Below are 25,000 nucleotides of genomic sequence, written 5' to 3'. Positions count from 1 at the left end.
GGGAGACAAAGTGATCCACTGAAACCTAAAAGGTCGAACGTCAGCCCCATGTACTCCTGGAGTTTTGTGAGCTAAAGAAAACCTACCACCAGGGTGGTACTCACACCGGTATGGAGGAGGGAGTTGGGCCTCCACCCAGGGCCGACTGTGACCGTTCCTGGGTAAATATGGAAGGTACACAGACCGATATAGGGGAGGGAGTTGATCCTCCCCTCAGGGTCAGCTGTGACCAATCGTGGGCCTCCCTAGGGCCCCCACTAAGCTATAGGTACATTCCAGGAGTACAAAGTGTGGAGTCTATGGGGGCAAAAGTATGACGAGAGGAGCACTTCATCCCCATTCCCAATGTTTTATTGAAAATACACTGCTGACTCAGGAGCCGATTAGAAGAAGTGAAGGAATTAACTAAATAGATTTCATATCATTGCCTCGAGTTGAAGCTCTTAACTGAAAGGGACATTGTGCTTCAATGTGCTGACACAAAACCTGATTATGACTTTAGATGACTTGCGTACATTAATACAGCCTTTAACTAATTAATTAATAAGTCATATATATAAAATGATTACTACTTGACAACATGGCACAAGGTTTCACAAGTCCCCCGTATGTCCAATATAATAAAATAAAATAAAGCGACGGGTGGGATGGGAGGGAATTTGAAAAGAAACCTTCAAGACATTGCGCTTGGCCGAGAAGGAAAACACGGTGACGAAGCACGTGGGAATGTAAGTTATCAGTAACATTGCAACATTGCAGAGCAACTTGTGATTGGTCAAATAAACAATGAAGAGTTCGTAAGTTCAGCTCACGAGGTTGCACGTGAAAATCACTGGACATAGGACAAAGCGCAAACAAGGGTTGTCGATTAACTAAAATTTATTTCCGGTGATCAATAAATTATGATCATTCACTTGAACAAGATGCTATTGGTCTAGCTAGCTGATGGAAGCATTTCAGGCAACCAGTAATTCAATGTTTTATCCCTTTTTGTAGCATCATGTGAACAAGTTGATGTAGGGGTGAGCTGGTACATTCTCGACAATCAGTTAAATGCTTCCTCTGAACTGAATGCCAACACACCAGCAAAGAATGGCCGACTGAAGTTCGTAGCGGGTTCGTTCGTAGCGGGTTCGTCCACAAGTGACAGCAGTCCATATCTACAGATTGACTTACGGATTCCTCATATCATCTGTGCTGTATCCACTCAGGGGAATTCCCAGGGGAGTCAGTGGGTGAAGTCTTACACCCTACAGTCATCTACAGATGGGACAACTTGGACAGGTTATGAAGAAAATGGACAAGTTAAGGTAGTTGAAGTTAAAGGGTGCATATATTAATGGCCTGGCCCATCACTTTAAAAGGGAAAAATGCTTTTTTGTGAGCTTAGCGTTTTTGCAAAAAAAGACGATCTCTTCTTACCACCCTACTTAGGATAAGACTGTGGTCTTGCTGCAAACACAGTTCTGATTGATAGTGGAATTATGTTGACTGGACCTTTCTTGCTTGCCAGTTTTAACCAATGGTAATCAGCCTAAGATATAGCTGTATGTAGTTGAAGTTAAAGGGTGCATTTGCATTAATGGCCTGGCCCATCATTCTAAAAAGGAAAAATGCTTTTGTAGAGAGTTTTTTCAAATAGAAAAAAAAAACATCTATAGAAGACGCTAGGGCAAGAAAGAAAGGTTTTCATTGCTTACCCTGCCACCCTGAAGTACCTCGACGAGATTGCTATTTAGAAAATACTACGAGACGAAGAATTCAAGAAGATGAAAAGCGAAATGGACAAAATATATACAGTTGAACCTCTATGTGCGACCATCTCTCGTAAGCGACCATCTCCCATGCAATAAGCGACCCCCATCCTAAACACCAAAACTTTCCCAGTCAAAGCCCTAGATCAGAGTTGGAACTTCTAGAAAACGACCACCTCCTTAAAGCGACCGCGACCACTCTTTGGGCCTGAAAGTTAAAAGATTTTCTATTGTGTTTAACCTCTTGTAAGCGACCACTTGACGCATTCTCTGTGGGTAAAAGGAGCCTTTGACTGAAAGTTTAGTTCCACGCGAGGTTTATCGAACTCCGCACAGCAGAACTCTAACTCTCCGTTTAAGGGGTAATTTTTGCATAAATTGCTTAATTAAAATTCCAAGAATTTAAGTTAGAGTTGATTCTGCACACCTACAATAGCTGACAACAGCTAAAACCAGGAAGGTTTTACAAATTTAAAATAGATGTTTTTGTTTCTCTGGTTGTTGTTTTCTACTTTGGTTGCTTTATGTAAGTTTGTCCGTGTACAAAGGCGCTATGCTTTGCCAGTTCCACTCGATTGACGAACGCGGATCCGTAATCAATGATTACCTCTAGCTATTAATAAGTGTTTATCGCGTTCGTCCTAACTCATCCTAATCTGGTGTTCCTGTGGCACAAAAGCTATCACGGGCGACTGCAAATTAGCCGCTCCTGTTAATTTTATCAGGGGCATCTCGGCCGGGAAACTGGACTCCGTTCGACACGATTTCATTTCGGTAAGTGACGAACGCGGATCCGTGATCAATGATTACCTCTAGTTTAACTATAGTGGTAAATAAAGCGGAGATAGAAAAACGAACAGCAATAAGTATTAATTCACGTGAATATTACTATGATAAATGGAAATCTTTAATTGAGAAGAAGTTTGGTTGCTAACAAACATTAATTCAACTAGTAACTAATGTTATATAACGTTAGACCTCCATTTCACTGTACTTTTGGAGCAAGACGGCAATACAATGTACCGTAATTTGTTGTGAAGTATCGTAATTTATTTTTTGTTCTTTATTGTTTATATATTTTTAGTATATTTAAAGGCAACTTTTGTTGTGCAAGTGTTGTTAGAAATTGAAATAAAAAACTATATTAAAAGAAAAAAAATCCAAGAAGATTCACCCACACAAATCAGGGGCGCCTAACATCAATTTTCGGAGAACATCTGTTCGGAAGACGATTTGAGATCTAGAATTTTCGGAACATTTTTTGTAAAATTTCTTGCTTGCCTGCCTCTCCTAGGATTTTCGAACATCTAAAAATTGGCATAATTGCCCATTTTTAACGGATTTTTACCCTAAAAAGGTCACCTAGAATTTTCGGGAGCCTTTTTTCTGGCTGAAATTTTCGAAAAGGTAAGTTTTGATCCCTATAATTTTCGGATCACTAGACTTTCAGCTAGGAAATCAGAACAGATGAAAAATTTTTAGGGGATAAAAATATGCCCATATCTACCGTTTAAATACTAAAATACATTTAACAATGCTATGTTTAGTGGTTTCGAACTATATTCTCTTTGGGGGCCCATGACTTACTAAACCTTTTCAGCTTTCATATTAATCAAGTAAATTACATGTAAGTAAGTTCCCTCTTTGTGAGACCACTGGGGGTTCCGAGCTTCATAGACGGTAAATTAATATCAAGATTTTATCTGGTTTCCTTGGTAAACCTGACACCGTCTGCTTTCGTAAAGTGTTAAAGCAACCCTAGCCTTAAGTCGTAAATTGGTTACCCTTTTATTGTTCAGGAGAACTTTAATACTACTATTACAGGTGTTTAGGTGTTTTTAGGAAGGGCAAGATGAAGGAATAGGGGTGGGGATGATGTGGGGGAAAGGGGGGGAGGGTTGGGGTACTTCAACTCCCAGAGCTTAACCCATTTTGTGCTGCATGAAGCACAGGTCTAGGAGTATAAATTGCTTCTCCCCTGTGAATGGAATGCTAGTCTGTTCAAAGGTTACCTTCATCACACTTATATATTGAAGCGGAAGAATGACAAGCGTGTAAAGGAGCAAAGTTTGTTATCTAAGGGAGTAATGTCATGAGGTAAAGCTAATTGATTCCAGAAGGGAGAAGTGGGTAGTGAGAGGTTGAAACCCCACTGGGTTCACAGGAAAGTCACTAAGAGCTAGGGACCAGGATTTTCCTAGCTATGTCCTACTACCAGTATTACCCTACTTTCATAGGAAACAAAGGAAAGCAGACTGAGCCAATAGAATTTCCTTGCTGTTCAAATCCTTACCTATAATTTGCATATATCTTGCAACCTGAAATCTTGGTGACAGCCCTGGGTTTAATACACTGAACTCTATCTTTACTACTTTAAGAGTTACCATCTAAATGATAAACCTTTTTTGTTTTTGATTTTTTTTTCCAGACCTTCAATGGAAACTTCGATCAGAACTCAGTAGAAAAACAAATCTTGTTCACTGCATTTGTTGCCAGATACTTGCGTTTTGTTGTTGGGTCTAAACATGGTGAAGCTTGTTTACGAGTAGAAGTCTCTGGCATACCTAGAAGCAGAGGTTTGATATTTTTAATTGCAGAAATTTTTCAGTTTTTAAGGAATATAGTTTTTTATCCAGTAACGTGGAACCTTCCTTCGCATCATTGAAAAGTCTTTTTCCTTTTTGCAACAACATCAGCTCTTGAACCATTATCTTTTTCATTCTTTTTAAAAATCTTGTTAAAATACAGTCTTTGCAAGTACTTCACTGTACGACATTTCACAGGAAAGAGGTCTGCAATTTTTCCGCAAAGATTTTATATTGATCATGATCATATGTAGATTTGCTTGGAATCTAGTCAACGAACAGGGATTGGTCAAAGCTGTCAATTTTTTCTTTTAGTTATTGTTTACGAATGACAGAAAAAAGACAAAAGGTCACAAAGATGTACAGTAAATGCCATGAATCAAGTAAAAAAGCCATTATTCATGGAATATAACCTTCTTTACAAGAAGAATTTGAGTTTTGCTGCTGCTTGCTTACAGAAGACCTCAAAACTTTTCAATAATAGACCAGGAGAGACTTTAACTCAAACAGTTTTATATCTAGAACCCCATGACTACCAGATTAATTTTGTAAACTGATTGATTCATGTCATCAATGTGGAATTTTGGGGGCCATTTTGCAGATGTCTTTCCTGTGTAAGGTTTAGTGGAGAGAAATTAAGAGAGATGGCTAGTGTATTTGCAGGCTGGTTTGTGATCAACCTGTCAAAATTAAGAGGTTGAGATTTTGAAAATTTACCGATCAAATACTTGCCAAGACCATGCATTTTTTCATGCTGCACTGCAGACACACTACATTTACAGCTGTACGTGTACTTTGAACATTAACAAGTTGATTCTGAAAGGCCTTCAATACTTGATTTTCCTCTTTTTATATTAAGGCTGTACTCTAAGAAAAATTCTAAGGAGCCCAATGCTCTGTACTTGTGAAACCCAGGGTACCCTACAGGGTACCCTGCAGTGGTCTCCAGGAGCTGTAACCGAGAGCACAACCTGCTTCCCTGCTGCGTTTATATGTAATTTTTATTCATTATTTGTTTGGTTTTCAGTTCAGAGTAATATTGCCCTTTTCAAGCCCACCTCTCAGTCAAGTACACAATATGACTACTATGCTAGCAATGCGGTGGACGGAGAAAAGGGTTCACACTACACCAAGTGTACACAAACTAACCAAGAAAGGGATCCTTGGTGGAGAGTAGACCTGGGGCGAGTAGAGCCTGTAGCTGAAGTGAATATACTCAACAGAGACTCAACCGCAGACAGATTGGATGGAGCTGAGATGAGAGTGGGTAGGTAGTAAGTGTGGTAGATCATTGGCTGTAATCAGTTGCACTGTCTTTTGAGATTTCTCAGAAGAAAAGTATGTAAAATCGACCTCTGTATTTTGTAAAAGTGTATCAACAGCATTTTCTTCCTACATAGTTTAACACATTCATGTAAATTCAAATTCCCACAGATTCTATTTGAGTGAGCCAGTATATATGCCAATGTAAAGGTTTTGTAAGTGAGATTGCAGCACTCCCCTGATCTTGAAGAGAATGCCAAGATTGTTTCTTTGTTACCTTTTCCACTATTATTATACATGATTGTGTTCAAATACTGCAGTGTTTGCTACCGCATATTTGGTAGTTCCAGAAAATATCTATACACCCCACCCACGGAGGGCACTTTTGCTTAAAACCCCCACCCCCTGGAATTTCCATTCCAGCAGGTACTCGTCATACCCGCCACCCCCTGTAATTTCCGTTATTATTCAACTTGATTGGGTACCCCCTGGAAAGAATATTTGTGTCAAAAATATTGTTGCACTTTATTATCATTATGTAAAAGATAATTTTTTCTGCGATAAAATGAGATTAAAATCTTTTCCTTTACGTTAACAGGGTGTCTAATTATCTCAAGGACGTTCTAATAAGTAACCATAGAGGCGATACCTTACACTACTGACTACACAAATAATGTCGTCTGCAAAAGAACCCATTACATTCAAACTAAACACCACGAGAAATTTAATTGCCTCATCAGTAAGAACATGTTACAAGAAGGCTTAGAACATGACCAAATTACGGTGAATCAGATGGGTAATAAAGCAACAGCCATTAAACAGCTAGATAACCAGAAGTTTATTCATGAGCCGATGACATTGTATCAATGAAAACTGTCGCATTAGCCGTGAAAAACGCATTTAGCCGACCGTAGATAAAAGATGATCAATGCAACACCAGTAACAGTAAAATAACTTATGGCTTGCTCAACTGAGAAGCTGTTATTTATTAATAACTCACCAATCTTACTCAGCCCCCTGGAAAAACTCTGTAAGCAGCCCACACCCCTCTGAAATTGCCTTCTTTTGGACCCCCCTCCCCTCGGAATTACCGTTGCCCTCCGTGGGGAGGGGGAGGGGGGGGCGTATGTTGAATATTTTCTGGAACTACGCATTCTCTTTTATTCACTTTGCAAGGAAATGAAACAGCAAATGGAGGAGCAAACAACCATCTTTGTGCAGATAACATACAAATCCCAGCATCAAGTTCCAAGACATATTCCTGTAGTCCCAAAGCATATGGCAGATATTTGTACATCAGAATACCTGGCAGCAACAAAGTTTTGACTCTCTGCGAGGTTGAAGTTTATTCATTAAGTAAGAGTGTTAACCTTTTCTCCTGTTTATTTTGTAGGTATGCATGATGCTTGTGTGTGTATCTTTTGTATCTTTGTTTTTTTGGCCTTTTACTAAACAAGTAATCTGTTAAAAAAAAAAAGAAAAAAAACACTTGCCATGACCATTTTTTTATGTATGTACAGCTCTACATGTTCTTTGAACATTAACAAATTGATTCAGAAAAACCTTCAGTACTTGATTTTCCTTTGTTTAAGGCTGTGCTCTAAGAATAATTCGATGGAGCCCAATGCTCTGTAGCTGAGATTTTCTGGTCGCCCAAGAGCAGAAGTAAGGACCTAGTTGTCTCCAGGAGCTCATGGGGAGAGCAAAGCCTGCAACTCTACTTCGTTTATCCGTAATTTTTATTGTTTGTTTGGTTTTTAGATCAGAGCAATATTGCCCTTTTCAAGCCAACAAGTCAGTCAAGTACATACAGTGATTCGACGTCCTACCCTGCTAGTAATGCAGTGGATGGAAATAGGAATCCAGACATCAGCAAGTGTACACACACTCTCAATGACAACAGTCCTTGGTGGCGAGTAGACCTGGGGCGAGTAGAGCCTGTAGCTGAAGTGAATATAGTTAACAGAAACACACTCGAACACAGATTGAATAGAGCTGAGATAAGAGTTGGTAGGTAGTAAGTGTGGGAGATGCTGTAATCAGTTGCTTTACCTTGTTAAAAAATGTTCCTTGTTCATTTTGAAATAATTTAATTAATCTGAGATTATTTTCCATTTTTCAGAAGAAAATTATGTGATCACTGTGTTTTGTAAGAGTGTACATGTATTTAGTATCAATAGCATTCATTTGTAACGGCTTTGATTGCCTCCTTCCGAACCGGATTTAATCTTAAGTTTGATCTTATCTATTTCCGCTAGGCTGATAATTTACACATGATTCCAAAATAGTTATAGTGTTACCCGAAACCGCGTTTTAGTTAGTGGGCCTTTGCCTTGCTACTGTACTCATCAGGAGTGTCAGTTAAGTCAGAAGTAAGAATACTGAAAGTTCTGGAGGATCGATAAAGCGCAGGGACTGTTATGTAAGTGATTTTTACTCTTAGTAAATTTAAGTTTAGGAATTTTGTTTTGTATTTTCGCTAGTTTTAACCGCAGTTTTGCCAATTTAAGTTTTGTTCACATTTCATGGCTTGATCGCTGTTTCATAGCCTGACATAAATACCTATAATTTACAGTACGGACCGAAAAAACGAGACTAATAAGATGTTTATTATGGCTTCTTCCTGTTTGGGGGACCGGAAACAAGTGCAGGACGCACGATTTGACAGTCATTTGACAGGTGTCAAAAAAGAATGTTTTTATTGACGCACGAAAACAATAGCACATAACAAGGGCTTTCCGAGAAAGTAAAAACAAATTCGCCATGTTAAAAAAGTTTATTCGGTGAAAACTAAGAACACTGTAAGTTTTAGCTTTTTAATGTAATGCTGGATTATTTTGGAAACCGGACACTGTGTTTGTCTAGAAGTCGTTTCCATCTTTCCTCCGTTTGTCCTCGTGAAAAAACACTGCAAAAGGCAAAGAAGCTTTTCAAGGTAAGTTTGTTGTCATTGTCGAAAGATTCGCTCGTTAATTGTTTTTGGGAAAACCTCTCTTTCTGCCAGTTCATTCTCGTCTTCAATTGTGATCTGCGTTAAAATTTTCAAACACTGACTAAAATTCTCTTCCTCGGTAAGGTTACGATTCAGTTTCTACAACAGCTTCGTTCTCATTAAAACAAAGCTAGGTTAAAATCTGGAAAGGCAAAGTCAACATCCCAGTCCTCAGGGTTTACATACATATTTCAAAGTTTATTCGGTGGAAACTAAGAGCACTGTAAGTATTCACTCGTTAATGTGACGCTGGAGTCTTTTGAAAACTGGACATTGTGTCTGGCTCGAACTCGCTTCTATCTTTCTTTCGTTGGTCTTTGAAAAAACACTGGAAATGGCAAAGAAACTTGTCAAGATGATCGGGTGCAGGTATGTTTGTTATCATATTTGTTGAAGGAATTACTCATTTTCTCTTAGCAAAACGTCTCGAATCTCTGCCAGTCGATTTTCGTCTTCTTGGCTGTGTACTATAAATTTTCAAACACTGACTAGAATCCTCTTCGATAAGATTACGAGTTAGTTTCTTCATCCCCTTCGTTCACAAATAAACACAGTTTAGAATGTTGAAGGCCAAAGTCAACATCCAAGTCGTCAAGGTTGACCGGCGTCTTATAACTTTATTTACACATTTTTTCCGAGGTAAAGAGATGAAGCCCTCCGAAATGAGCATTTTCTTTAAAAATTTTGGTCCGTGTAGGAAGTTACGGACCGCAAATTGACCAATCACATGGCGAAAACAGACTCAGCCATAATATGTTTTTGTGGGTTTTTGGTCAATACTAGTTTTACGGTCTATCCATTCAGCCTTTGTAATTATCGTGCGTCGTAGTTTTGATTTTGCTCACTACCCATATTTCATCACGCTCATTGGCTGAGTGCACGTCAATTTATCCCAAAGAGTGCAGAAAGTTGAATTTTTTTTTTTAATTTTTAACTTTGCGGCCACGGTTTTGGCTAAAACAGTGGCCCCAAGATTTTCTCACGCCTTGCGTAAAAAATTTCACAGCTGCGCCTGTTCCTTTTCGTAAATCCGGCCAAACCTTCAATGTTTGCGACCATCATTATTTTTAGTCATATTATGGCTTGAATACAGGCGTTTAGAATTTGATTGTAAAACTTCCTGAAGAAGTCTACGTTAGTTAGACGAAACGCGTAAGAGAATAAAATAAGTTTTAAGCAACAGTTTGCAGAGTGCTGCTCACTAGTTTAGTTTAAAAAATTTTTCAAAATTAAAAAAATTATAAAAATTTTTCAAAATTGCAAAAAAATTAAATTAAATTGATTATCAGCCTCAGGTGAGTTAAGGGTTTGTCAGTAGAATAATCGACAACTTCTTTATGTAATTTGTCTTTTCGGTAAAGATGATGAATGTGCAAACAGACGTAAATCACAAGCCATGTAACCATGAAGCCATTCTGATTTCAGCAGCTTCTTTCACGCGGCATTTTGATCCACACTCCAAGAAAGAAACCACAAAAAAACAAAAGCCAAATAACAAATTGCAAATTCTTGACTGACAATCAAACATGAAAATGTCTTGAAACAAAAACACTAAGTTTTCTTTACAACTCCTTTTTTATTTACAGTCACTTTTAAAAAAGCTTGTGTATTTTCAACACGAGGCCATACATCGTCTCAAATTTATCTACCGAGTCACCGTAAGAAACTTAAAATAGTTATGCCCGCCGTTAAACGAGACAAAAAAAATCTAATAACTCAAACTGACCTGAGATGCAACTCCTAAAAGCTAGTAAGTGAGGTTCGTATAGAAACGCTTTAGTTTCTCTTTTACTCTGCTGTGAAAGCCTGCATGAAAGTTCTTACAAAAACAGCCATCGATGAAACCACAGTTGCGACGCTTTCCTCAACCAAAATCCAAATAAACAAACCACAATATTGGCGGATCCAGGGGGGATGGTTGAGTGGGTTGCAACCCCCTCTTTGGGAAGTTTTTTAAACTTGTCTGGTTACCCATGTCTATCCCTTGTTCATACCAAAAATAATATTATAATCGGCCATTACAAGAAGACTGTTGCTATTCCTCTTCTTGAATTGACTCCTTAATTATCCAAATGCAAGATCGATTTTCTGACGAAGATCGCCACGCCCACCATCTGCTTTGTCTCGTGCCATCGATTATAGTAAATAAGGCACTGCAGCTGGATCGGATAAAGTAAAAGGCGCGCTGTTCTGGGAGAAAGACATTCCATTTCTGAAATCCCTTGGAAATGAGGTACGTAGATGGAAAACACTCTGGCAGTCAACAGATAGGGAGCTTCCAAACAACCATTTATTAGCACTTGACGATGGTGCTTTTCCAAACATCTACCGCCTTCTGGTCGTTACCTGCCCCCTAACGATCACAAGCGGAGAAGCTGAGTTGTCGTTTTCACTGATGAAATGAATAAAGAACTGCTCTAGGTCAACAATGGAGCGATTCTCTGATCTCGCAGTGATCGTTATGCACTACTGCGAGAGATTCGAGGTACAGTAGACGAGTTATGCGAAGCGTTTGTTAAGGCTCATCCAAGAACGCTCTGTCTCTGTCTCTGAAAACTGTCCGATTTGACCTATCCGATTACCAGGAGCTTGTAATCGGACAGGTCAAATAGGACAGTTAAAGAACCAATGAAAACCAAGTAGCAAATGCCACAAGCCATTGAAGTTTGACCACATAGTACACGATAACCAGTCAAAATCAATGAAAAAATAGTGACCAGGTAAGCTGTCCTGCTTCCACCGGAAAAGAAAAATTGATGAAACTAACTGGTCCAGTAACTTTTATTCACATTAATAAATATTCCAAAACTGAGATTCTCGCATTTTGTTACTGACACAATTATTCGATGACAGGACTTCGTGTCATACACCACTCAATCCTATTACCATTACTAAAAGTGCCTCAAATTCCTCTGAAACATATTCAAACATAACCCTAACCTTCGTCACCCTCCCCCATTCCCACCCTTCCCCCTCCCCCATTCCTTGGCCCTGGGACGTTTGAAAAAATCCTGGATCCGTCCCTGTACAACAAAGGAATATTGTTAGTAGATGTATTTATTTCCGTCGCGGCAGTGGAAAAACATGACGAATTAAAGACGCAAAATCAGCCAAAATGACAAAAAGCTTCAGTTTTCTGTAAACAAATTCCTAGCTGCCGCGTTTTTATCCATCAATATTCGCCTGTCAAAATTTTGACCAATCTTGGTCGAGGTTGTCACTTGTAGGCGGAAAGAGGGAGCTGTGACAAACGCTGCGAGGTGACATATTATTAACAAGTAATCATATGATTTTTCTCGTGCAATTTAGGCTAAAACAGCAGTCGTAAGTTTTTCAAAGACCACAAATTGCACTCGCCCTGGGGGCTCGTGCAATTTTGTTTGTCTTTGAAAAATTTACTTGTTCTGATTTATCCCAAATTGTGCTCGAAATCATTCAATTACCAATACATATTGTTATTGCTTCAGTTTACGATGTGATCTTGGATTCGTGGATGTTGTGATAAATTAAGATTGATTCAAGGAGAGCGTCCGTAAAGTATATCCCCGTAATCGTAATTTATCGCGTCGAACCCGAACAAGTTGGTTCTTAAGGCTTCGGGCGCCGATCCGTTACAAACATTTTCCTCCTACATTAGTTACATTCATGTAAAGTCAAATTCCCACAGATTCTATTTGAGTGAGCCAATACATTCATCAATGTAAAGGTTTTGCAAGTGAGATTGCAGCTCTCCCCTGATCTTAAAGCAAATGCCAGGATCGTTTCTTTGTTACCTTTTCAACTATTATTGTACGAGAATTGTGTTCAAATACTGCAGTAAATATCACCTCATATTTTCTTTTATTCGCTTTGCCAGGAAATGAAACAACAAATGAAGGAGGAGACAACAGTCTTTGTGCAAATAACATACAAATCCTAGCAGGAAGTTCCAAGACATATGTCTGTCGTTCCAAATTATATGGCAGATATTTGTACATCAGATTACTTCGCAAGATATTTTTGACGCTCTGCGAGGTTGAAGTTTATTCCTATCTTACATCAGAAAGTAAGAGCGCTTTTCTTTCCTCCTGTTTATTTTATAGGCATGCATGATGCTTGTGTGTGTATCTTTTGTATCTTTTTTTTTTTGCCTTTTACTAAAAAAGTAATTAGTTTTAAAAATCGTTTTGTATAGTTCACATATAAAAAGTTTCTGTATTTTTTTAATCAATCTGTTCATTTTTCTTTTGTGGTGTTTGCCTAATTTGATACAGTTATGTGATAAATTCTTCTTACTAAGGGAATTCAGTTGTTAACAACGGTTTCAACAGTGTAAAATATTTTAAATTCCCTTAAATTCAAGTTTACTAAGGTGCATTGTATTTTTTTTGTCACTTTACAGCATTCTTAATATTGTCCACAATAATCAGCCGGGAAAACCTTGAAAAATAAAGGGGCGTCTTTTAGTGTATACTGTATTGTATCTTTTAAGAAACAATACAGTATACACTAAAATTTGCACTGAAATTATGCCAAAAGAGACAGTTTCTTCACTAAAGTAACAAAATCAAGATATAAAGGATAAGGTCAACGCCCTTTCGAAGGAAATAGCACAGCTGAAATAGTAGGTTCATGTTGACTGGCCTCATTACCTCTGGTGCTGAAGTAACCGCTACCTCTGGAAATAGCAATCATAATTTTTAGAATGATGAAACCGTGTCTCGTGGTCCTTAATATCTGATCGAGCAACGAATACGACGACCTGGCGGCCTCTTATTATGATGCCGTTAATCATCTCAATGCATTAAGCCTTAATGAGCTCAAGGCTGAAGTTACACGTGTTGGCAACCCCATTGACGAGGTTGAGGAATAGAGCTACCAACTCAATAATTGGCCTGCCAGAGAAAAGCAGTGAAACCGCATCTGAAACAAGCGCCCTGTGCGAAAAATTATTCCAGGAGTTGGGGGCAGAAGTGTTTCTGTTGGACATTGACATTGCTCATCGCGTCCACTCGAGGCAGCAAAATGGCGCCTCGAAACTCATCATCTGCAAATTCGTGAGATGTCTCGCAAAAGCAAGTGTCATGGAAACTCGACAAAGTGCCTCTCAAGTCAATCCATCTGTCTGCTGATAGTGTTCTCGATAGAGTCAAAATCTCCGATCACCTCACCCCCTAAAAACCAAACCTGTTGTTCGAAGCGAAGCGATTTAAAGAACAGAACCAATACCGCTTCTGCTGGGCAAAGAATTCCACTATTTATTTACGGAAGAATGAGGGTTCCCGAGAAGATAACGGAAATTGGTAGTGTACGGCGATTTGCTTCGGAGACCTGACATTATGAATTTAAAGTCTTGTGATTTAGACCCTATTCCTGCTTTTATCATGAATTGTCAGTTCAGTGATAACTAAGATTATCAACTTTTCAATGGAATCTGGAATACTTTCTACTGATTTAAAAGTGGCTAGTGTCAAACCACTGTTCAAGAAGCAATCTTGGAGCTCGGATGACATCAAGAATTTTAGGCCAATTTCGAAGTAGGGTTTTCTGTCTAAAGTAGTCGAGAAATGTGTTGCCAAGCAGCTCATTGATTATTTAGATGCCAATGGTGTCAATGTCCTATATCAATCAGCGTTCAGGAAATTTCACAGCACTGCGACTGCTTTAATCCGTGTCCATAATGAAAGGATCAGTGATTTTGCTGATCCTCGATCTTTCCACAGCATTTGAGACTTGGCATCACTGTATCTTACTTTCACGCCTTTCTCGTCGATTTGGAATTGGTGGTAGGGCATTGGAATGGTTTCGATTGTATTTGGGTGATCGCACTCAGTTTGTAAATATCAATGGATCTACCTCCGATCGACGTGTTCTACAGTTTGGTGTACCCCAAGGGTAGGTTCTTGAACATCTTTTATTCTCATTGTACACCTCTCCACTGAGTGACATCGCCAGTAAGCGTGAACTAAGATTTCACTTTTATGCGGCTGACAGGCAGCTTTATGTAACATTTGAGGCGTCATCCTTTAATGATATGGAATTGAGCAAGTGTAGATTGGAAGCCTGTGTACTAGAAAATTGACACCTGGATGCTTCTGAATATGCTCAAATTAAATAAAGACAAAACTGAACTTCTTGTAATATCATCTTTACACCGTGCTCGACCTCCTTTGTCAAACTGATTCATGTTTGTGATGAGAGAGTGCCAGCTTCACCAAGAGCGGGAAACATTGGAGTTCTCTTCGACGAATCTTTGAGTATGGTTCCTCAGGTGACAGAAATGTGCAAATCCGCATTCTATCATCTCCGTAACATTAGGCTTATTCGTAAACATCTTACCTTTGATGCAGCCCAGCTTCTTGTTCAAGCTCTTGTTACATCAAAGCTTGACTACTGTAATTTGTTACTGTATGGTTTACCTAAGAACGTGATTAAACAGGGGCCGCGGAGGGGGAGGGGCTGGTAGGGCCGCGGCCCCACCACTTTTTGGCACTCCCGCCCCCACTTTTTGCTCTAAAAAGAAAAATAATTAAAATAAAAAAAAGACTTGAAACAAGTTTTTTCCGTCTATATTCCGCTATATTCTCTGTATTTTCTTTAATTTCAAACGCCAGGCTTTTTGTGGGGCTCCTGTGCTTTTCGCGGTAATTGTGCGGCGCCTGGGGCCGACTTGCCCCTTGATCAAACGCCATGCCTTGGCCACCCCTTCGCTTCGTTCGGCAGCGTGTTTTTGTACTTCCAGCTCTTGCAGAGTTTTTTTATCAGACGAAATGCAGAAAATTACTAGCTTTTTCAAGCCAAACGAAGGTGAGTAGTTGTTTTGAGTTGATAAAAGTTTTATATTTTGTCTTTCTCCTTTCGAATCAATGAAATATTCGATGGCAAGAAGAATTACATAACTTGAACAGTGAACGGCCATAGTTATAAATTTTTCAGATCACTTCACTGTAGGATTTTCTATACTAAAATTGTAATCGCGTCTTTTCTTGCATTGAATCTGAACTGACTGTGTATGTTGGTCGTTTATTAGAGTTATCTGCAAGCTCTTCAACTACTTGCAGTGAAAATGGTGAGTTTGAGTCTGACCAGTAAACATTTCAATATATTGTTAAAAGTGTCATTTTTTGGAAGTGCGAGTTGTTTGACTAATATTCGTTAAGTGTAATTGGATTTTTGGTGATGGGTTATATATTTATTCTATTTATAATATTCTACTTATTGTCAGCAATCCTGTAATTTAGCATTAGCTATAACAAAAGGATAATAAACACATTATTTATTTATTTATAAATAAAGTTGAATTTCATAGACTGTATAATAACTATGATATAATAACTATGCGTTTAATTTTGTCAGATGATTGTTTACCCGAGAGTGAGACCTGCGTTGATCAATCTGTTTCCATTGAGGGTAAGTTTATTTTTTCATTCATCCTTTTCGTTATTTCCATTGGTTTATAGGGTAGGGCACTTGTGAGAAAACACTTTATGTAATAAAACATCCTCATATATTTGTTATTTTAAAGATTTTGAGATACATATATGGTGTGTTTATTTACTCTTTAAACACGCCCAACAATTGAGGTTCTAAGGCATCTGAAGCACGGTCTAAATTACTGTTTTGTGATTTCATTCAGCGCTACCCGATGAAGTTCTGATCGAGATCTTGAAATACACTTCTGTGGGGGAGATTATGAGCTCATTGTGCAGAGTTTCTAAAAGATGGATGAGGCTATGCGACACAGATTGTTTGTGGCAGATTGTCGCCATTGATGAGTGGATGATCCAGAAAATTGATCAACACCCAATGGCAACAATAATGTCCCATGCAGAAGCTTTCACCTATTTTTCCATGAGGAATGTCACCATAAAGTATTCGGCTGTGGCACTTCTACGTCACTTAGCCAATTCTTCAAAACTAGTTTATCTAGATCTAAGTTGGCAAGATGTGTTGAGAGATATCAATTTTTTGGGAAAAACTGTGTGTTCAAATTTAGAGTACTTACTCCTTGACAACTGCAAAAATTTGAATGCATATAGTGTCATTCAGGTAGTACAGCTGTCGTCTAAACTTAAACTGCTTTCTTTAAATGGCTTAACCCTTTCGCCAGATAATGTTCAAGCTATCGCTCATTTAGAGCTATCCAGGCTTTTTAGTATAGGTTTAACAGGTGCAGTGTTGTCTTTAGAAACTGCCGAAATATTCTTTCAAAATCACCCAAGTCTATTATTTTTACAGCTTTCAAACCGTACTATTGACAAGCCAGGTTTTAGGAGGCTGGGTGCAAAATACGATGTTAGCATTTTTTTTATTCAATAAGCTATATATTGTGTATGCAATTATTGTTATCGGATATTTAGGGCATGTTTTGTAGTAGCTGTGATTAAAATAATCATGTATAATAGAACAACTACCTTATATGTATTCTTTTATTGGTTTATAATAAAAAATACATCAATTATTATCTTAGTTCCTTTTTACGAAAAAGACATTTCGAATGCGTCCAAAACTAACGTTATTTTTTGCATTTTCAATATTGTAGTTGTACACAATTCTACACCAAGTAATGCTGCGACCATCGAGTTGTCAAGTAAATGCATTGACCCTGTGGGTAAACCTCATCAACCACATAACTTCAGTTTCCCTAAAAAGAAAATCGGACAATGGAATCGCTCATTTAAAGCGAACTGGTTTAACGATTTTCCATGGTTGCATTATGTCGAAGAAAGTGATTCTGTCATTTGTTACGTCTGTGCACATCAAAATAAAAAAGGCAACCTTTCAACTGCAAAAAACAAAGAACTGACTTTCATCAAGGGTGGTTATTCAAATTGGAAAAATGCTATTGCCCGCTTTCAAGAGCACCAGAAGTCCAGTTGTCACATTTTGGCATGTGAGCACCAAGTTGGCGTTATAGCGTCAAGTGGAAACATAATTGAGATGTGTAGCAATGCAGCCGACACGACCATGAAACAAAACCGTACATGTTTCTTAAAAATAATTGAGAGCGTCCGATTTCTTGCCCGGCAGGGCCTTGCTATGCAAGGACACACAGATGCTGAATCCAATTTTAACCAGCTCCTTAAATTGAGAGCTAATGATGTACCGTTGCTTACTGATTGGCTTCAGCGAAAAAATGACAAGTACACCTGTCATGAAATACAGACGGAGCTGGTGTCAATCATGGCAGACATTGTATCGAGACAACTAGTTACTAGCTTAGACAACTCCTTTTTTTCAATCCTTTGTGATGAATACACAGATGTCAGTATAAGGAACAATTGACACTCTGTGTTAGATGGATTGACAAAGAACTAGAAGCGCATGAAGATTTCCTAGGGTTTGTGAATATTCCAAATATTCGTGCAGACACTATTGAAGCAGTCATTAAAGACGTGTTCATAAGGCTTGGGTTATCTTTTAGCAACTGCCGAGGGCAATGCTATGATGGCGCCAGTAACATGCTTGGTAGTAAATCTGGCGTAGCAACTAGAATTTTACAGATACAGCCCAAAGCCCATCCCACTCACTGCCATGGCCACTCACTAAGTCTTGGTATAAAAGATGTCACCAAAGCCTCTAAAATATTATCAAACACCATGGATACTGCAAAAGAGATTACAACACTAATCAAGTATTCCCCAAAGCGTGAATGCAGTCTCGGACAAATCAAGGAAAATTTGGAGCAAGAAGATGAAAGCGACTCTGCTGCTTTTGGTGGTATTGTATCTCTCTGTCCAACAAAGTGGACTGTAAGAGCAGCCTGCTTTAGGCGCATCCTCGACAACTATTCTGCTCTAATGGAAGAATGGAGGGTGTCCCTAGAAGATAAGCTGCAACCAGATGTTAGAGGAAGAATAGTTGGTTGTCAAGCACAAATGCAAACCTTCGACTTTTTCTTTGGGCTAAGTCTTGGAGAGAGGTTATTTTCTCACTCTGATAACCTATCTAAAACCTTGCAGTCGACGAGGATGTCTGCAGTCAGTGGACAACGTTTAGCGCAACTCACTAAGTCAGTACTAGAGAGCATCCGAAATGATGATAGCTTTTCAGCATTCTACTCAATAGTCCTTCGCAAAAGCAAAGATCACGCCATTTCTGATCCGCTTCTTCCACGAAAGCGTCGAGCACCTGCAAGGATCGAGGTCGGAAGTGGACAGCCAACCTTTCCCGAAACACCGAAGGACCACTATCGGCGCATCTACTTTGAGGCTATTGATCTGATAGTTAATGCCATAGAACAGCGTTTCAGTCAACCAAGCTTTACAGCCTATGAAAAGATGGAGTCCCTCTTACTAAAAGGTATCAATGGGGAATCCTACACAGCAGAGCTCGACTACATGAAAGTGTCATACAAGGACGACATCAATTTTGACTCGCTGAAGGCCCAACTTCAAGTCCTGCGTCAGATTCTGAAGGATAAAGGTGCGATGGAATGCTTTGATGATGTTCTCTGCGAAGTTAGGAAGCTACCTAAAGAAGAACGAAACCTAATTGGTGAAGTAGTAATACTATGTAAGCTTTTGGCGGTCAACCCAGCAACCAGTGCTTGCTGTGAAAGATCTTTTTCAGCAGCACGTCGCCTGAAGACGTGGCTGAGATCGAACATGAAACAGCAGCGATTCAGCAACTTGACAGTACTTAATTGTCATAAGAAATTAACGGAAAGCTTGGACGTGATTCAGATCGCAAACACATTTGCTGGACGGAATGAAAATCGTATGAAGAATTTCGGTATCTTCACTAATGCCGACCTATAAAGAGCAACAAATACTGGATAAAGTATGCAAACTCACGCGACAGAAACAAATCAATTACTATGATTTTATTCCTTTTTTCGATTTTCAATATGAAAAACGTATTTTCAATTGTCAGCCCTCTCACTTTTCACCTTGCTCCGCGGCCCCTGTTAAACAGCTCCAATGTGTGCAGAACGCAGCTGCTCGTGTTGTTACTCTTTCGCCCCAGTTCTGTCATATTACACCTGTTCTTGCGAATCTTCACTGGCTCTCGATTTATCTCCGGATTGAATTTAAAATACTTATCGTTACCTCAGGCAAGCCTCTCCAATGACTTGCTCCTGCTTATATTAAAGATCTTCTTCAAAGTTACCTCACGGCACGGGATCTAAGGTCTTCAAAGAAAAATCTACTTGTCGTGCCTGCTTTTAACATAAACAGTTATGGCCGTCGAGCTTTTTCTGTTGCTGCACCGCTTCTTTGGAACAGTCTTCCTCAGCATATTAGGGATGACTGGACATTTTTAAAAGGCAGTTGAAAACTGTTCTTTTTAGATGGCCTTTTTAAATTGATTACGTGACTGTGTTTTTTTTATATCAGGTCTTAAATTATTTTATCTTTAGTTTTTGTAGTTTTTGATTTTTAAATTTTAAATTTTAACTGTGATTGTAGTTTAACTTAAAATAGCGCCTTTGGACCCTGGGGAAAGGGCGCTTTATAAATGTCTCATTATTATTATTGTTATTATTATTATTATTATCATTATTATTATCAAAACTAACTATTAAAGCCTATTTACAATTAATTTCGCTGAAGAAGAAAAAAATATAGTTATATATATATGTTTAGTCAAGCACTATTTACAAGTCATTTCATTTCATAAGGTTCTATTCATTTCGATTAAAAAAAATATTCATTCAATTAAAAAAAAAGCTAATTTCAATTTAAACCAATTCATTTCGATTAAAAATGAAATAAAAATATTAAAAACATCCTAAAATACTAATATTATTATTATTATAGGAAGGAAAATAATTATTCAACTGTAAAAAAATATGTACATATTTTACAGAAATATTTGAAGTACGAATTAAGCAGTATATAACATTAAGATATATAAATCAAAAATAGTAATCCCTTTGTCAAGAGCGATTTCGCAAATACATACCTTGCGGCTGAGATGCGGTCTATAACTCTTGCAGGCAGTCCAGAGTTTTAAATTAAGTCATTACAAATCCGTCTCTGATATTAAAAAGAAAACAAGTTAAAAAGAATAAAATCTCGTATTCCTAAATTCCTAATTCTTTAAAAAATATATCATTATTATTATTATTATTATTATTATTATTATTGTTATTATTATTATTAGTTAGATAAGTATATACTATAATAAGTTTCTATTAATGAGTGCTAACTATCAAAGCTCTGGCGATACTTTATCTTTTAATATTCCGTGAGCTCCCATATTTTGGTTTTCGCTAATAGTCAATATAATAATTGTTTTCCCCCATTTGCCTGCGAAAAAGTACCTAGAAAAACTCTCTAGCATTTATGACCTTAATCTTCTCAGGCTAAACGTACTTCAAGACCCTAATCCGGGTGATACTCTCTATAATCATCGTATCCATCGTCACTTACTATTCCCCATATAGTTTCTACAATTTAAAAGTGAACTTCTCAGTCGTGTCAGTGATTCGAGCTTTTCTCTTCTACATAGAGCGGTTTTCATTTGAGTGTCGAAAAGTAACTGGTTTTGCACTTTGTACACGATGCGATTGGCTTAAAAGATTCGCGCCACCTTTTCATCCAATCAGAAGTAAAACCAAAGCCAATTGTGACGCGCTCGCACGATTTTCCCGCGCTTTGCGTCAGCCACATGTAATTACTTCGAGTTTTGATTGGTTCAATGTATTGTCTGTGTCCTATGTGATTGGCCAGAGTAATTACTTTGGTTTTGGTTTTACGACACTCAAACGAAAACCACTCTAATAACATCAGGAATCTTAAGCGAAACCTTGAAACTTTCAAGTTCATCTATTAGACGAGTTGAATTTTGAATTTAGCATTAGAGGAGTTTCAGAAACTAAAATAATCAGCGGTAAAGAAATGGATTTTAATCCAAGCAGACCTTGATATGTTTTTGAATATGTTCCGACACCTCTTGCCTCTCACATTGACATTTTTATTGCCTAAAAAGCCTCCTTTTGATATACAACATCATCAAACGAAAAAACCAATGTCTCTTTTCCAGAAAAGAAGGCGCCAAAGATAATTGGAATTTTTGACAAGAATCATGAGTTAACCCCTTTGAAAAAACGCAAATTTTTTGACCATAGTGAAATGACATTTTTATAGTCTAAAAAGACTCATTTTGAGAAAACAACATCATCAGACGAAAAACCTAGGTCTCTTTTACAGAAAAAAGAGACTTGAAAGAAATTTGTAATATTTAACCAGAATCATTGGTCAGCCCCTTTGGAAAAACGCAATTTTTTTACCATAGTTAAATGACATTTATGTGGTCTAAAAAGCCTCCTTTTGGGAAAACAACATCATGAGACCATAAAAACGAGGTCTCTAATACCGAAAAGTAGGCTGAAAAGACATTTGGAATTTTTTACCAGAATCATGGGTTAACCCCTTTGGAAAAATAGATAAAAATACATAGCTTTTGTTACAAGTAAGTGTAAGAAATTTTAAAAAGTTAAAAAGTAAGAATTAAAATATATATATATATATATATATATCTATTATATTACATAGCTAATTCATATTTAAAAACTAGACGATTAATAAAAGAGTTTTTAAAGCGCATAGTGTTAATCTTAGGTTTAAAACAAGTTTCTTTCCTAAGAGTGTAACTAGACGGTTTAACACTAGGCATAATAGATAAAAGTGGATGTCCTTTAACATTTAGAAACTTTTCTGAAATTTTTACAGTCTTGCCTCTCTAAGAAATCATGAACACTTACAGGCTTACACGTATATTTCCTTTTAAAACAGCGGTCTAAGAAACATTGTACAGGTGTAAGATCGGACTCGGACGCGGCCTAGACAGATAATGCGTAATTAATATTAGGTAGAACTATTGTATTAAAGAGAAGGTCTATTTCTGACTGATTGTACCCCTCTTTGTGCAGCGTTCTAAGGATATGTAGGGATTTGTTAGCCTGTTTTCTTCCTCCTTTTTTTCATAAACTTAGGTTGTGCACCTTTTTTTTTCTAAATTTTTTAGGTTGTGTACTTGATCCAGTAGGAGTGTCGAATAGTAGCTTTATTTCGGATCAGAGGTTTTCAGCTTCGTCATCTCTTAGCGGCCGCAGTCCATCTGATGGCCGATTAAATGGATCGAATGCCTGGATTCCTGGCACAAACAATGACAACAATGATTTCCTGCAGATCGATCTAGGATCTCTTTACTTTGTTTGTGGAGTAGCAACACAAGGGAATCCAACTTATGATCATTGGACAAAAACATACAAGATAGAGACGTCCCTGGATAATGACGTGTGGGCATTCTACTCTGAGGGTGGTTCCGAAAAGGTACATCCTTTTTCGCCCTAGGTGAAGTAATAGCGAAATTATAATCGTGGAGACACTAAGTAACAAAGGATTGCGTTTACCTCCTAGACACGTCAAACCAGAAATTCACATGAAATCCCTCTATTCCTCCTTCTCTCCCTTCCATTCGATGTCCTCTCTCTTCTCTCATCTTCACCGTCTCTAGTTGCCCCCTCCTTCTCTTCCTGCCTCCTGCCTTGCTTCTTTTTCCCCTCGTTACTACAGTCTTCCATCCTTGGTCTCTTGCTGTTTACATAGGAAACGTTAGGGAAATAAACAGTAAAATGTAAAAGAAACTGACATACAGGTGGTTTTCCTTTTAATATCCTTTACCTTTTGTTCTGGCGGCGGGAGTCATCTTCATTGTAGTTGCAATCCTCATAAATATCGTTTGTTTATATGTTCATGTTTCTCCTGTTAACAGTGAGCGGGTAGGGTTAGACGTAGGCTACGTTAAAACGGAACCAGACGAATCTTCGACCGGTTGAAAAATTTGACCGGACACGGAACCGTTCAATATTTTCGCTCTCTTGACATGGAACTTACAAACCAGCTCCGAATTTTAATTATTTTCAGTTGTTTTTTCATCTACCCATGCGCAGAACACTACTTCACGTGAAATTCAGTATGGCGTCTCCCAGCTGAGTTAACACGCATCCATGCAACCACGCCCTTGCGACACAAAAATTTAGATGGTTATGGTGTTCACACCTCTTGATTTTTCTCATTTCAAATGTTTAAACGGCTAGGAGTTTAAATTTTCGCACGGTTAGCGTGTTTCCGTGCGAATGAAACACCTAAACGCACGAATTGGTCTTTCATCAGCATTTTATAGAAATTTCTGTTAATTTGCTTTTAGATATTTACTGGAAATGATGACAGCAACAGCACTGTAAGAAGTGAACTATATGAGCCACTTGCTGCCAAGTTTATTCGTTTTTATCCAGTTACATTTCACAACAGCAAAGCATTAAGGGTGGAGGTGTATGGATCTAAGCAAGGTTGGTCTCTTAGTACATACCCAATACATGCAGTTCGAAAGGCAACCATGGCATTAAGAAATGCACTTTGAGTGTCAATGTATTTACCTCGAAAGTACTAACTGGGGACACTATTTTTTACCTCTGCTACTGGAGACGGAACCGCCATTTTACCAGGTCATCCGAGCCACGCGAACGTCTAGCCGTTTGCAGTGCAAAGGGAGTACCTTCATTTGTAAGTTATTTTAAGACCCCGAGTACTGGTCCGGCCCCGGGAATAGAACCCGCGACCTTCCTCTCTGCAGTCGAACGTTCTACCGACTGAGCTCACCCTGCTGCTAAATTCTGGTTTGTACGCAAGATGCAAGGAAACTGACGTACCACTTAGCTCAGTGCTCAGTTTTAATAGGAAGCTTAAGCATGCAGCCACGACGGCGACGGCATCAAAAACCTCACGTAAAAAAAGCATCGGCGCTCTTTCAAACTTGATCGCTTTTGTTTCATCACTCTAAATTTGTCAAATGTTAGAGATTTTTCTGGGAGTTGAGTTCTAAAGGTCTGTATCTCAGTTAAAAAAAAAAAGGAAAGTCGTCTTGCGTTCACATTCTCAATGAAACGTGAAATTAAGAAGTTTCACGTCGTTGTCGTGCAGTGACGTACAAAAATACCTAATACACATGAAAAGTTGTTGTTTTGCTTATCTAACGCCCCGTTCACACGCATCCGTTTTTGTTTGAAAACGGATATTTTTTTCTCCGGTTAAGCCTACCGTCCACACTCACTAATTCAGTGAAAACGGTCTCCGAAAACGCACCCTTTCTAAAACGCTCTTTCGAGTGGAGACTTTTGAAAACGTCGGCTTTTCTTTTACGTGTGGACGGACGAAAACGGTTTCTAATTCGGAATACGATGATGTCATACATCATATATTTCTAGCTTAACGCATGCTCAATAATGAAGTTATGGTATTTCCATCGTTTTAGCGTTAGACTACGATTCGAATATGCTACTTGTGGTTGCGTATTTGTTTGAAAATTAATGGAGGTAAAAATCTCCGTAATCAAAAATATCCGGATACATGTGGACGGGGCTAAACCTATTGCTTTTTTGCCGTTGTCGTGGTTGGTTAGGCTTCCTAATTACTGCC

At 38.3% G+C, this 25,000-nt stretch overlaps 1 protein-coding gene and 2 pseudogenes across 1 annotated transcript in view; all 3 read left to right on the top strand.

Moving 5' to 3' along the window:
* The window catches only part of LOC140921861 (uncharacterized), a 175,558-nt gene that overhangs the window by 51,283 nt on the left and 99,275 nt on the right, over window positions 1-25,000 (top strand). Inside the window, exons 12-13 of the mRNA XM_073371860.1 lie at window positions 22,548-22,855; window positions 23,733-23,874. Of these exons, the coding sequence (XP_073227961.1) occupies window positions 22,548-22,855; window positions 23,733-23,874 (450 nt within the window). The remainder of the gene's footprint in view (window positions 1-22,547; window positions 22,856-23,732; window positions 23,875-25,000) is intronic.
* LOC140922120 (uncharacterized) lies at window positions 13,103-13,908 on the top strand (annotated as a pseudogene).
* LOC140921718 (zinc finger MYM-type protein 1-like) lies at window positions 14,420-19,343 on the top strand (annotated as a pseudogene).

This window comes from Porites lutea, chromosome 12 (assembly GCF_958299795.1).
Source record: "Porites lutea chromosome 12, jaPorLute2.1, whole genome shotgun sequence".
NCBI classification, from domain to species: Eukaryota; Metazoa; Cnidaria; class Anthozoa; order Scleractinia; family Poritidae; genus Porites; species Porites lutea.
Note: the sequence above shows the minus strand (reverse complement) of the source record. Positions and strands in the feature narration are given on the sequence as shown.